The sequence below is a fragment of the Pelophylax lessonae genome, assembly GCF_965119305.1.
Source record: "Pelophylax lessonae genome assembly, chromosome: 2".
In the NCBI taxonomy this organism is placed as follows: domain Eukaryota; kingdom Metazoa; phylum Chordata; class Amphibia; order Anura; family Ranidae; genus Pelophylax; species Pelophylax lessonae.
Window position 1 is genome coordinate 713,597,963 of NC_138769.1, and position 14,284 is coordinate 713,612,246.

The 14,284-nt window shown below is 42.8% G+C and overlaps 1 protein-coding gene across 5 annotated transcripts in view; it reads left to right on the forward strand.

Annotated features, from left to right (window-relative positions):
- Nucleotides 1-14,284, forward strand: part of TENM4 (teneurin transmembrane protein 4) — a 1,723,986-nt gene that overhangs the window by 1,073,485 nt on the left and 636,217 nt on the right. For all 5 annotated transcript variants that reach the window (XM_082246029.1, XM_082246030.1, XM_082246031.1 and 2 more), the window contains one exon: nucleotides 1,250-1,360. In XM_082246029.1, coding sequence (XP_082102155.1) covers nucleotides 1,250-1,360 — 111 coding nt within the window. The remainder of the gene's footprint in view (nucleotides 1-1,249; nucleotides 1,361-14,284) is intronic.

A 14,284-nucleotide genomic window follows, 5' to 3' on the forward strand; every position in this document is an offset into this window, starting at 1 on the left:
TTCCAGGAACTCTGATGGTATCTGGTAATACAGGTGCCAAGGTAAAGGCCAGGCCAAGGGTCATACACGGGTAATCAGTCCTGATGCAAGTAATCAAGCAAGCCGGGGTCATCGGTAGCAAGAGGGATAAGCAGGAGACATTCCGTGTGAAATAAGCCAAGGTCGGTACACAGGAGATCCAGCAGAGGTAGCAGCAGGCACAAGGGTGGTCAGGCAAGCCGAGGTCAAATCACAGGAGAGGGAGCAGACAGGTCCAAGGATTAGCCGGGTCACAACAGGAAAGCAGGTAATACACAGGATACAGGCACAGGGAGCGGACGATAAACCAGCATTGGAGTAAGCCAGGAGAGAGCCTTATATAGGGGCAGGGCTGATGCTTTGTGCGTGGTGACGCACGTGCTCTGCGCCGGCACGCCTGCGTGCTCGCGCCGGCGCGCTCTCGCGCATGTGCATCCGCCTGAGTTGTTCCGTAGCCGCTAAGTGGCGATAACGTCCCTGACAGCACTCCTGCCATTTAGTGTCCCTTTAAGATCCTCCCACTGTTAAATTCGACCACAGCTACTATTTGATGGAGTTTGGAGGGTGTGTGTGTGTGTGTGCTTGGGGGGGGGTCATGGTTGAGTTCCTGCACCAATTTTCTGAGAAAAAAAGCCCTGCAAGTAGTATTACCTGGAAGTTTAGAGGGCTGTAAACATTCCTGCACTTTGGGATTAAATGCTGTGACCACCATTATTTGGGATCATTTTATAGTTACGTGATTAATTTATTGTTCACTTGAAATTCTAATGGTTAGTGGTTACCAGGCTCCAAAGAAGGAACAAAATTAGTGGAATCAATGAATGTCAAAAAAGAATGTTCTGTTGAATGAGCGTTCCAACAAACAAATATAACGACGTATAGCCAGTTTTACTATGAAGCACAAAACTTTTTACCATCCCCATGGGCCCCCCTTGAAGTCTGGGGCCCCAGGCAGCTGTCATTTCCTCCCTTTTAACAATCCTCCGCTGGTTCCCTATATGTTTTTATGTCTGGTTGGGATGAACATTTCATTGAGAAGTTGTCTGATGGTATTCTGTGTCTATAAAAGCAGTATAACGGAGTCTTTTATTCCTACCCAAAGGCGGCATCATGTTGAACCTTGTCTCGTCATAACTGCTTGATCAGAACTAATCACTAATCTCTAGATCTCGCCTTCTGACGACCTTACTGAGCTCAGGCACATATAATTGTGAATCCTATTCTTTTACAGACCTGGAAGATGTGGAGTTGTGTAATCCTGCTCTAGAACAATGTTTCCCCACCAACGTTCTCGGGGACATGCAGCAGTTCCAGAATACAGACTATCCTCACAGGAGCCCAGGTAGATCAAATCACTGACAGATACATGCATGTTACATCAGCACTTAACCTGAAACTAATCAAAATATGTTCAGAATATTCTGAAAACATATTCACATGCCCAGTGATCCAGGTGTTCTGTAGGGTCTCCCACACCTTTGCAGCACACCAGGTCCAGCTCTACTTTTTTCTTCTGTGATGTCATCAGGAAGCCGGTTGTCTTTTTTGGGCTCTTGCAGCTGGCCCCTGGATGATGAGAACGTTCTGCGGCTCATTATCAGGGGGGATACTGCCAAAACTAGGAAGAGACAGTCTATCCCCCGGGTCATGTGGTCCTTATGCAGTAGAATACCCCACGGCCTGATGTGGGTATCCCAGGAGGTTGTGGGTACTGCATTTGTCCTTCTCACTTAGGCAAGAATACAGGAAGTGTTGGAAGGGGGAATTTAGGGGGTGGCAGAGGGTAAGTATTGGTCTAGGAGGAGACATTTTGGGGGGGGGGGGGAGTGCTAATAGTGGTAATTTAGAGGGATTTGTTTTGGTAGAGAGGTTGGGGGAAGAAGATTTTGGGGAAATTTGTGCTGAAAAGGAGGAATTTGGAAGTGGGGGGAGGAGATGTGTACTAGGAGGGGAAATTTTAGGGATAGAGGATAGAGGATTTGTGCTAGAAGGGGTGATCTTCTATTTTTTTTTTTTGAGGGGGGGCATTTGAGCTTGATAAATTTGGGGGATGGGGGGGGCAAAGATTTGTGCTGTGAGGGAGGATTTTCAGCACAGGGGCGGATTTTTACTTGCCCTGGGCTCTTGGTGACCTTGTCCCAGCCCTGGTCGGAGGGGTGGTAATAACAGTCAACTGAGATGGGGTTTTACCACCCATCCGTGTACAAAATGAACTGTAAAATAACAGCCGGACAGAGCTGTGCACACGCTGTTGCATTTTTAACTAGGGGTGAAGCGTTTGACAAGCGGCACCGCTTTTCAAACTCCCCTATTCAGTAGAACCATCATGGCACAGTAGTAGGGTTAAATCAGCGTTCTGAATGTGATTGCTCTTCAGAAGGCACCACAATTCACTGCGAGTGTGAAAGAACCTATAGAAAGGGGTGAATCTCCCCGGCAGTGACACAGACAGCATTAAAAACTTGACAAAGCTCTTCCCTGCTAAATCCAAAAGTTAAAACATTGTCTTTACATACACCTAAGATTAGTGAGGCTTGTCTGTTTTTTATTTTTTTCAAAAATGTTAGAAGCAGTAAAGACAAGAAACCAGTTGTCATAGACTCCATGATTAATGGAATAAAAGGGTCAACATATTTCGGGGTTACAAGGGTCTCCCTTCTTCAAGGCTTGAAAATTTTTGAGAATTGGGATCTGGACTGAGCTGGAAGATCAACAGAATAAATAATTGTAATACCTGTGACATGTCTCCCCATTGGCGAGACTGGGCCACAGATAGATCACTGTCTATGACCCAGCTATCAGGGTACGAAGCAATAGAAAATCTCTCCAACCGGGTCAAAGATGAAAAGAAAAACACATTAGTAGAGTGGGGAAGAGTTAGAACTGATGATAATTTATTGTTGTCCCTTTCTTCTTGTCCCGATGACTGCAACCTCCCCATTTTTCTATGGGCATCACAGGAACAGAAAGAAAGGGCAAATCTCCCCAATAGGAACACAGGAGGCAATAAGAACCTGACTGCTGCTTTAACCCTTCCCTGCTCCAAGATGAAATAACGCTAGAGGTGGACTTTAAGAAAATGTTTGGAACTGGCATCTAGTATTTGTACATTTCCTTCCAAGCCTTTCTTAATAAAACGGGAACCAAGCAGGGGACAACTGAGGGCAACACAGCCAACAAGACCATTAATCGTAGGGACAGATTTCTGTACCATGCAAGTGTGCCATAGTCTTACAGTGATTGGTGGGCAAGGTGAAAAGTGGGTGTTCCTAAAGGACATGGTTCATAGCGAATCACCTTTTAACATCTTCCAGCATCCCCTTCCTTTCTGCCTCTTGACATTGGGTCACAGGACACCTCAAAGACACAAAAGAAGTTGGTTCTGGAAGACCTCTCTCTGCCATATACCACGATTGCAGGCTTGAAAGGGACGGAGTTGGCTATATAATGCCCTTCATCATTGATTTTGGGTCCCACTCTGATTATTGTCTAAATGATGAAGTATCTCCTTCCAGTGACTCAAGAACAACATATCTTATTAGCACTGGCCCGAAGAGGGTTAAATGCCCCTCTGTCCCCCAGCCCGGCCCCCCCTATAAACAAGAAGCCTCACCCAAACTCCACTTAAAGTTAGATTTGAAAAGTCAAGCCTTATATGGTACAGTTTTCCTAGAAACGGGAGACAAATAATTATATTATAGAAGTATTCTGCTACATCAACCTATCTTCCTTTTAAGCAGTAGTATACCTGCTGTATCCTGGACCCAGGAGTCAGTTTGCAGCATAGGGACTGCCTTTTCATATCATTATGAGGATTTTAGGAACTAGATACAAAGTTGCTGGTGTGAGGTGGCCCTAAAGAGACCCTGTCACCAGATTTTGTTTTATTTTTTTCAACAAAAGTATTTCTACAAGATTGTGCGCATGTAACTTATTTTATGTATGTTATGCACCAGTAGAAATCCTCCCTTGTGTAGACAACCAGAAGCCCTGAGTCTGCTGCTGAGTGCCCCCATCTTGGATGTGATATCAGTCGCTCCAGCAGACTCAGAGCTGTCACTCGATTGACACTCTATAGCAGAGGGCTCTAAAATTTTTAAATAAAGGGCCAGTTTACTGTCTTTCAAGCTTGAGGGGGGTCAGGCCGTGGCTGGTAGGAGAAGAAAATGCCCTGCTGTCAATGGTAGTAAGCAATACCCAATCATTGGTTTTAATGGGAGGAATAGAGCCCCATTATTGCTGTATTTGGGATGAATATTGCCCCATTATTGGTGTAATGGGTAGGAATATTGCCGATTATTGGTGTAAATGGGAGGAATAGTGCCCCATTGTGGGTATAAATGGGAGGAATAGTGCCCCATCATTAGTGTAATTGGGAGGAATATTTCCCCATTATTAGAGTAAATGGGAGGAATAGTGCCCCATTATTGGTGTAAATGGGAAGAATAGTACCCCATCATTAGTGTAATTGGGAGGAATAGTGCCCCATCATTAGTGTAATTGGGAGGAATAGTGCCCCATCATTAGTGTAATTGGGAGGAATATTTACCCATTATTAGAGTAAATGGGAGGAATAGTGCCCCATTATTGGTATAAATGGGAGGAATAGTGCGCCTTTATTGGTGTAATTGGGAGGAATAGTACCCCATTATTGGTGTAATTGGGAGGAATAGTGCCCCATTATTGGTGTAATTGGGAGGAATAGTACCCCATTATTGGTGTAATTGGGAGGAATAGTGCCCCATTATTGGTGTAATTGGGAGGAATAGTACCCCATTATTGGTGTAATTGGGAGGAATAGTGCCCCATTATTGGTTTAAATGGGAGGAATAGTACCCCATTATTGGTGTAATTGGGAGGAATAGTGCCCCATTATTGGTATAAATGGGAGGAGTAGTGCCCCATTATTGGTGTAATTGGGAGGAATAGTGCCCCATTATTGGTATAAATGGGAGGAGTAGTGCCCCATTATTGGTGTAAATGGGAGGAATAGTGCCCCATTATTGGTGTAATTGAGAGGAATAGTGCCCCATTATTGGTGTAAATGGGGGGAATAGTGCCCCATTGTTGGCGTCAGTGGGAAAAATAGTGCCCCCAATAGTACCCTCTTTACTCCTCCTCAGGCAGTTATATAAAAGGCTATGTAGGGAGGTAAGGGGAGGGGCAAAGGAGCTGGCCAAGCATTGAGAGTAATTAGCCACTCCCAGAAGAGGAGAGGGTTTTCTTGTGCAAAGAGGGAGGTAGCTGTGCTAGAGAATAGACTTTAAAACATGTTTTTATAAAATATGGATACCATCTTGGATGTGACCTCAGTTGCCCCAGCAGGCTCAGACCTGTCACTCGAGTGACACTCTATAGCAGTGATGGCGAACCTTGGCACCCCAGATGTTTTAGAACTACATTTCCCATGATGCTCAACTACACTGTAGAGTGCATTAGCATCATGGGAAATCTAGTTCCAAAACATCTGGGGTGCCAAGGTTCCCCATCACTGCTCTATAGTATTCCCCTTTACTCCTTCTCAGGCAACCATATCAAAGGTTATGTAGGGAGGTAAGGGGAGGGGCCAAGGAGCTGGACCAGCATTGAGAGTAATTAGACACTGCCAGAAGAGGAGAAGGCTATGATGTGAAAAGAGGAAGGTAGCTGTGCTAGAGAATAGGCTTTTAAAAAAATGATATATATATTTTATATATATATATATATATATATATATATATATATATATATATATATATATATAGAATATGTAAAAAAAAATGTTTATCATGTATTTTTGAAAGTTTCTTTAACATATGTGTAGAGCGATTATCATTTAAATACACACTTTTATCCATAATTTTATCAAATCTAAATATGTGGCACACACTGTGCCAGCCTACCTCCCACTCTCATTTTCCCTCCTTTGGTCCCCGCTGCTTATTCCTAGGCTAGATTACGTCTGCCGCTCAGGCACAAAAGAAGATAATTGAAAAATTGAAGTAAACAGATTATGTATTAAACCCTTAAAAATATTTCTCTACGTAGACCTCAGGTAGTCTCAGTACTTATAAAAGAAACTGATACCTTTAATTGGAATAAGATGTGATATATCTGGAAATAAATAAAACATGCCTGCTCCCCCCAAATACTAAGAGGTATAAACAATTCCAAATTATAAGGCAATTTTGGTAAGTACATTTAGCAAGCTGTTATTACAATATTTATATGAAACAAAATATTTGGTGAGATTTTCATAATTTCTCTTACCTGCTGTTCCATATTTTTGGGTATTACAATTCATGTAGATGTTTGTAAATGCTTCTTCCAATGGTTACCTGTATTTCAGGGAATTAGGTTAGCAATTCCTTCCTAAATAGAATGAGTGAGGTGGGGGGGGGGGGGGGGGGGTGCATAATTTATTTCTTTATTTTTTTATAATCAAAACTGAAATACACAATTTAAAACCTATTTTAAATTTAAAATATGTTATATGACTGTTCTAAAACTTTAAAAGGTAACTACACTTTCGTTGGGGAAAACAAATTAGCAAATAAAATAAAAATAATACAGTATAGCATTGTAAAGGAACCGCCGACCCAAAGTGTTTGTGGACTTCTGTCAGTATACGGCTTCCTACAGTCATGAATATAGATATCAAATCCCAGCCGCCCTCATACAAAGCTAGCCAACAACTTAGCTTGTACTGGAATCACTCTTTATTGAACAGTCACACAGAATTTATATACAGCGTGGACCGCCCCCTCCTAATTATATTACCAAGCACAGGCCAGGGGTTGCCTGATTACATTATCATATGCAGATGAAATAGTATACAGAAAAATAATTAACCTGAACTAATTATCTAGCCATCTGGACAGAACAATGTGGGCTCATTAACATTTAACAATGGGACAGGCAAACTTAACACAATCCACATTCCATCTCAATAGATAGACAATAGGACAAGACTGCCAATGACAGTCGGTCCGTCTCCTTCATTGAAGTACATAGAATACACATCTACGTATGGCTATGATTATTTAGGAGTCAGACTTCATGGCAACAGGCTATAGGTATCACAGTGTAAAGTGGGATTAAATCTTCATTCTCCTTGGGAGACATTGCTGACAAATATTACTGTCCCACTTGAAGCAATCCAAACCATTAAGTATCTGTCTTTCACTCCCGTACCGTCACAAGCATATACAATTGCAACACAAGTCATGTTGTATCTGAATCATATAAAAAGGCATGAATGTGTCTCAGTCCCTATATGTGTCCAAAAGTGCCCACGAGACTTTAAACACTTCTGCCCCGGAAAGGTTTTACCCCCTTGCCATGGCGTTGGCCTTTCCATGACCCATAATGGCGGATTGTCTGTGGATCGACTAGCAGATTCTTATTACTATTTTATGGATCTAATACTTTTCCATGCTAAGTCCTTTCTGGGAATACTACGGTCACTACTGCCAAAGTTTTGGGGTGATAATTACTATCAGGATACAAAAAAGTTAGCAGAACCCCAGTTCTGCCTATCTAGGGGGACTTTACTGGCAATGTTTTGAGACCAAAATGGTAAAAATTAATATTTTTATTTTCAAAGTTAACCACTTAAGCCCCGGAGGATTTGGCTGCTAAAAGACCAGGGGTTTTTTTGCAATTTTTTACTGCGTGACTTTAAGGGACAATTGCGCTGTCGTGCGACTCTGTACCTAAACAAATTTGATGTCCATTTTTTTCCCACAAACAGAGCTTTCTTTTTGTGGTATTTGATCACCTGTGCGATTTTCTGATCATGCGCTATAAACAAAAAAAGAGTGTCAATTTTGCAAAAATAACAATATTTTTCACATTTTTTTTATATGAAATTCCCCCCCCCAAAAAAAAGTAAAAATCAAAATTTTTTAACATTTTCGGCCAATTTGTTTTATGCTACATATGTTTGGTAAAAAAAAATCGCAAAAAAGCGTATTTTGATTGGTTTGCGCAAAAGTTATCGCGTTTACTAACAAAGGGAAAGATTTTTGTCATTTTTGATGTTTTTTTTTTTAACACGTAATGGCGGCGATCTGCGATTTTTTTTGCGGTACTGCGACATTGCGGCGGACAGATCGGACCCTTGACTGACATTTTTGACACTTTTGGGGTTACCAGTGACATTACTGCAGTAATCAGTGCTATACATATGCACTGTTACTGCAAAAATGACACTGGCAGGGAAGGGGTTAACTGTATTGGAGAGGGAGGAGTTAAGTGTGTCCTAGGGGCGTGTTTCTAACTGTAAAGGGACATGGCTATTGGTGTAAAAACAAAGATCAACGGTCCTACATAGTAGAAGCGTCTGATCTTCATTTTTACACAGGGAAGAATGACAGACGGCTTGTTTACATAAGTCGTCCGCCTTTCTCCCTTCACCGGAGCGATCGTGAGTGACCGGCGAACGATCGGGTCCGCCGGTCACACACACTGACTTGTCAGTGAACGAGCCGGGGCGGGCGCGCGCCTCGGCGGGCGCGCGCCCGCCCGCAATTGGCTCGCAAGTCAGTGACAGGCGAGTGACGTACCCCTACGTCACTCTGCCTTGCCGGGGCTGACCGCCGCAGTATGTAGTCGTGCGGCGGTCGGCAACCGGTTAAAAGATAGAAATCACATGTCATCATTGAAACATATAATAATATCCAGCGCAAACATATATAACCATACATCACAAAAGACACAATATAAAAACTGCATAACATGACATGGAACAAACTGGAACAAAGGACACTCTCTCCTGGTGGGGAGGTAAGGAGGATCCTATATCCCCCACAAAAGCACCATGGGGTGACCCAGTTCCAGTAGTAGAAAGATAATACAGCCAGTAGGTCGACGTGTTTTGCAAACCTTAGCTTTATCAAGACCAAGCTGTAAATCAGTCTTTGTTTAGATTTGTCATTTGAGAACTTGTACCTGAGCTATGTCCATGATTCCATCAGGGGAACACCAATATCCAGGTATGTGTCAAGCCATCTTGTTCCCTATTTTATATATGCATCATAGGTAGCCCTTATTTGGGGGGAACTGGTATATAGGAGACCAACAGACTGCAACCCAATAATACCCTTCTTTTTGATCAGACAATCTCAAACGCTCATGTATGAGTACTGAAGCCAAAAACACATTGGAGTAGATTCCGCAATGGAGGACAAATATGCAGCCATGGGGTATATATCCTCTATTGAAATGCCCTATATTTCCAAAGGGGCCATCATCCATGCATGTCCTGCTGCAAACAGCATTACTATCAAGAAGTTTCCAGCAAACAAGAAGTACCTCCTGATACCTTCAAGCATCTATGGGATTGCCCTCCCTTCTGGGGCTCTTTTATATTTTGAAACCCAATATTATAAGCTCACCTATTAGCTTCACTGGCCACATTGTTCTTTTGGCAGGATCCACACTGCATGCACCGACCATCTTTATCTACCAGTTCTTATATTGTCCAGTGGTGAGTTATGCTCCTGAAGAAGCGGCCTTAGCGAAACATGTCGAGCTGACACTCCTATCATCACCACATAGCACTGCGGCCATGCTGACATCCCCTGAGGGGCTCTTGGTAATCTTATCACTATCCCCCTATGGCAGTGATGGGGAACCTTGGCACCCCAGATGTTTTAAAGAATGTGAAGTCCAAAGTGGGTCGGAAGGGGAGGAAAGTGGACTAAAAAGTGAGAGAAGAGAAAGAAGGACACCCCCTGATAAAAAAAAGGGGTAGTGCTGGAATAGGAGTGATAATTAAGGCAAAAAAGGGTAACCACAGCAAGGCATGCATTAATGAAATCAGGAGACAAAGTGATCAGTAAACATGCATGGTAGGTAGAGACAATGAGGCTATGTGAAAAAGTATTGCCAGAAATACCAGAAAGTGAAGAGTTCAAGCGAAGGTAATCGCTGATCCAATCCAGGCTGTATGTCCCAAGGCGCAGGAGTCCACGCCAACACCATGCTGCCATCAGTAAAAATGATTGATTTTATACAAGTATATTATAACCCATTTTTTCATTTTTAGACATATAATTTACATTCAAGCTCCTGATGATTGGACGGAGGTCCATGAAACGCATCGAGCCCACAAATACTCAGATGTTTCATTGAATTTTGATATGTTTAAAGATTGTGAGCACACAAAGATTTGATGTCTTATTGTATTAATTATATTCTTGAGTGATCCATGTCTGATTCTAGAAATATTGTATTTATTTTTGATTCAATATGTACTATTTTATCTACTGTATGCCTTATCTCTGCATGTGCCTATGTAACATTGTTCTTATATTATATGGGAAATGTAGTTCCAAAACATCTAGGGTGCCAAGTAGTGATCGACCAATTATCGGCAACACCAATATATCGGTAATGTGGTTCCAAAACATCTGGGGTGCCAAGTAGTGATCGACCGATTTTCGGCAACACCGATATATCGGGGGCCGATATGAACTTTCCCCGATATATTGGAATCGGCCTTTTGATTTACTGATATTGCCGATATTTTGGGAAAGTGCTGTACCAGAGTGATGCCTGCAGCTAGAGGCATCACCCTGGTACCGGTGTCCATAGCCGATGGTCGGCTGTCTTGTAATGACAACTGATGCGGCTAAGAACCCACTCGGCTGTCATTCCAAGGTGCAGGAGGGGACGTCCAACCCTCCCGCTGCCTTCCGCGGCTCACCCAGGTCTCCTGTCCCACCGGGAGACCCGGGGAACCCTATTTTCACCGCCGCCGTCTGACCGGGTCTCCATTTCTTTGAATTCGGCGCCGCCGAGTACCCGCAAGTGATGTCATGACATCACTTGCGGGTACTGGCGGCACCGAATTTAAAAAACGTACAGCATTCAAAACAGCCAAACTTGGCGTTTTGAATGTTTTTAAGTGCAGAGAAGGGGTTTGGGGTCTTTTAGACCTCCAGATCCCTCCACAAGAGTACCTGTCTACATTTTATTAATGTCCGAAAATATCGGCCGATACCGATATCCACTGACAAAAATATCGGTATCGGCGGTAAAAAAACGATATTGGTCGATCAATAGTGCCAAGGTTCACCATCACTGCCCAAGGGGATCCAGCTATATGACCGGCATTGCTATTAGGGTTTATGGTCTTGTTTTGTCTCTTTTTTTAGATTGTATCTTTTTTATGTATTAATACATTTTGATACCTTTTACCTATGTGCCTATAAAGTCCATATTTCCAATCCAGTTTCCATATTTCCCATCAGGATGTGGCACACTGTTTACTTCATGCATCCAGGTTGCCACCCCTGGTAATGCATAACCTAAACCCCGCTCACCCCCTTAATGACCAGGCCCTTTTTGACGATACAGCACTGGGTTACTAATAATTGCGTGGCCGTGCGACGCTGTACCCAAATAAAGTCGATGTCCTTTTTTTGTCCCACAAATAGCGCTTTCTTTTGGTGGTATGTGAGCACCTCTGCGGTTTTTATTTTTTGCGCTCCAAACTAAAAAAGAGCGACAATTTAGAAAAGAAAAAACAATATTTCTTACTTTCTGCTATAAAACTTTCCCAATAAAAAGATTTTAAAAATCAAATTTCTTCATCATTTTAGGCCAATTTTCTATTCTGCTACATATTTTTGGTAAATAAAATCCCAATATGCGTATATTGATTGCATTGCAGAAAAGTTATCACGTCTACAAACCAGGGGATAGGTTTATGGCATTTTTATTTATTTATTTATTTTTTTGCTAGTAATGGCGGCAATCAGCGGTTTTTAGCGGGACTGCGACATAACGGCTGACAAATCGTACACCTGACACTTTTGACAATTTTTTGGGGGACCAGTGACATTTGTACAGTGATCAGTGCTAAAAATATGCACTGTCACTGTACTAATGACACTGGCAGGGAAGGAGTTAACATCAGGGGTGATCAAAGAGTTAAATGTGTCCCTAGGGGGTGCTTGCTAACTGTGCGGGGGGATGCTATGACTGGGGGAAGACAGAGATCTGTGTTCCTGCTCAGCAGAAACACAAGATCTCTATCTTCTCCCGTCAGAACGGCAATCTGCCTTGTTTACATAGGCAGACCACTGTTCTGCTTCTCTCCGGAACGGTCGTGGGTGGCCGGTGGACATCGGGTCCACTGGACCCACTGATTGGCTCCCTCTCTGTCCAATCAGCACACATTTGTGCCTCCGGCAGTGCGCACGAGCCCCCTAGTGGCCATTGCATAAAATGACGTACAGGCATGTGATTTTGCGCAATAGAGCCGACTTGCCGCAGTAGATGTACGTTAGGCGGTTGGCAAGTGGTTAAGAGACACAAACCATATTTTTTTTTTAAAAATATAATTTTTCAAACACAATATCTAAAAGATTTTATTTTATTTGTATAAAATTTGTATTTGAACGAAAAATTATATTTTTAAAAAATATGGTTTGTGTCTCTTAAAATCCCGTGGGCATGTTTGGACTGTATTTCATGTTGTAATTGAATGTCAATGAAAATGACCTTTCCTTTTCAGTTTGTAAAGCTGTAGATTTCTGTAAAATGCAATGCAAAATGGCTACCTGGAATTGTTCTGTACACAGATGGTGTACAGAACGCCCCCAAGATATGTCATTGTGTGATTGGCTCACTGATTTTCCTAGAAGTCTGCACTAAGATACAAGTCAGATTTTGAGCATCCCCTGCAACAAAAATCTCATTTTTGGTGAGGTACTCTCAAAGGGAAATCACGTCTAAAGGGATGCAGGCTCTGCCACTTACCTCATTAGTGTCCAGCAGCTGATTAATAATTATAAAACCACTCCCATACAGATTCATTCGGCACATGGACAGAGACAAACAAACTGCTATTTCATCAGAATAACAAAAGGTAGGAATCTGCAGCAAAGTTTGTTAAAATTATTATTATTATACAGGATTTATATAGCGCTGACAGTTTGCGCAGCGCTTTACAATATGAGGGAAGACAATACAGTTACAATACAATTCAATACAGGAGGAATTAGAGGGCCCTGCTCCTTAGAATTTACCATCTAGAAAAATTCCTGCAAAGTACAGAGATCACCAAGAGAGGAATATCTTTTTCTCAACAAAAGTGGAGTTACTCGTTAAGGCTCCGTTTCACATGTAATCAAAATGACTCCTCCATTTAACAGATTTCGCAAAGTTTCAGTCAAATAGAGCCTTAAGCTAGCAGTTTCTTATTAGTTAAACCATTGTGCTCTGGGAGTCTTTTGTTATTTATTAAATGTTTATATGTAAAAAAAAGATTGTATATACACTATATTACCAAAAGTATTGGGACGCCTGCCTTTACACACACATGAACTTTAATGGCATCCCAGTCTTAGTCCGTAGGGTTCAATATTGAGTTGGCCCACCCTTTGCAGCTATAACAGCTTCAACTCTTCTAGGAAGGCTGTGCACAAGGTTTAGGAGTGTGTCTATGGGAATGTTTGACCATTCTTCCAGGAGTGCATTTGTGAGGTCAGGCACTGATGTTGAACGAGAAGGCCTGGCTCGCAGTCTCCGCTCTAATCCATCCCAAAGGTGTTCTATCGGGTTGAGGTCAGGACTCTGTGCAGGCCAGTCAAGTTCCTACACCCCAAACTCACTTATCCATGTCTTTATGGACCTTGCTTTTTCTGAATTCCCCCTCTTAAATATTTTATGCTTTTTTGATCCTGACAGTAGATCTATTGATTTTCCACTTCCTGTACCTGGGTGACAACACTTTTTGTTCTGTAGTGAAATTTCATAGCAGCATTGTTACTCTATGGACAGAGTAGTCTTAGATGGACATATCATTTTGGATAGACTTTAACCACTTGCCGACCGCCGCACGACTATCTACGTCGGCGGTCAGCCCCTCACAGGCAAACTAACGTAGGGCTACGTTGTTTGCTTGTGAGGGTCTAGGGAGCGAGCGCGCGCCCCCCGGGGCGCGCTCCCGCTCCCGCGTGGTCACGGACCCCCCCGCGCGTGTGACCAGCGGACCCGATGTCCGCCGGTCACTCGGCGATCGTCGGGGGAGAGGGAGAATGTCAGGCAGCTTGTGTAAACAAACTGCCTGTCATTCTCCTCGCTGCAAAGACACTGATAAAACGGATCTGGTATGTAGATCCGTTAATCAGTGTCCTTACAGCTAGAGCCACAGCCAATCACAGTAGAAACCACGCCCCTAGGGACACACACAGCCCCTCCCTTCCAAATAAAGTTAACCCCTTCACTACCAGTGTATTTTTACAGTAACAGTGCATATGTATAGCACTGATTA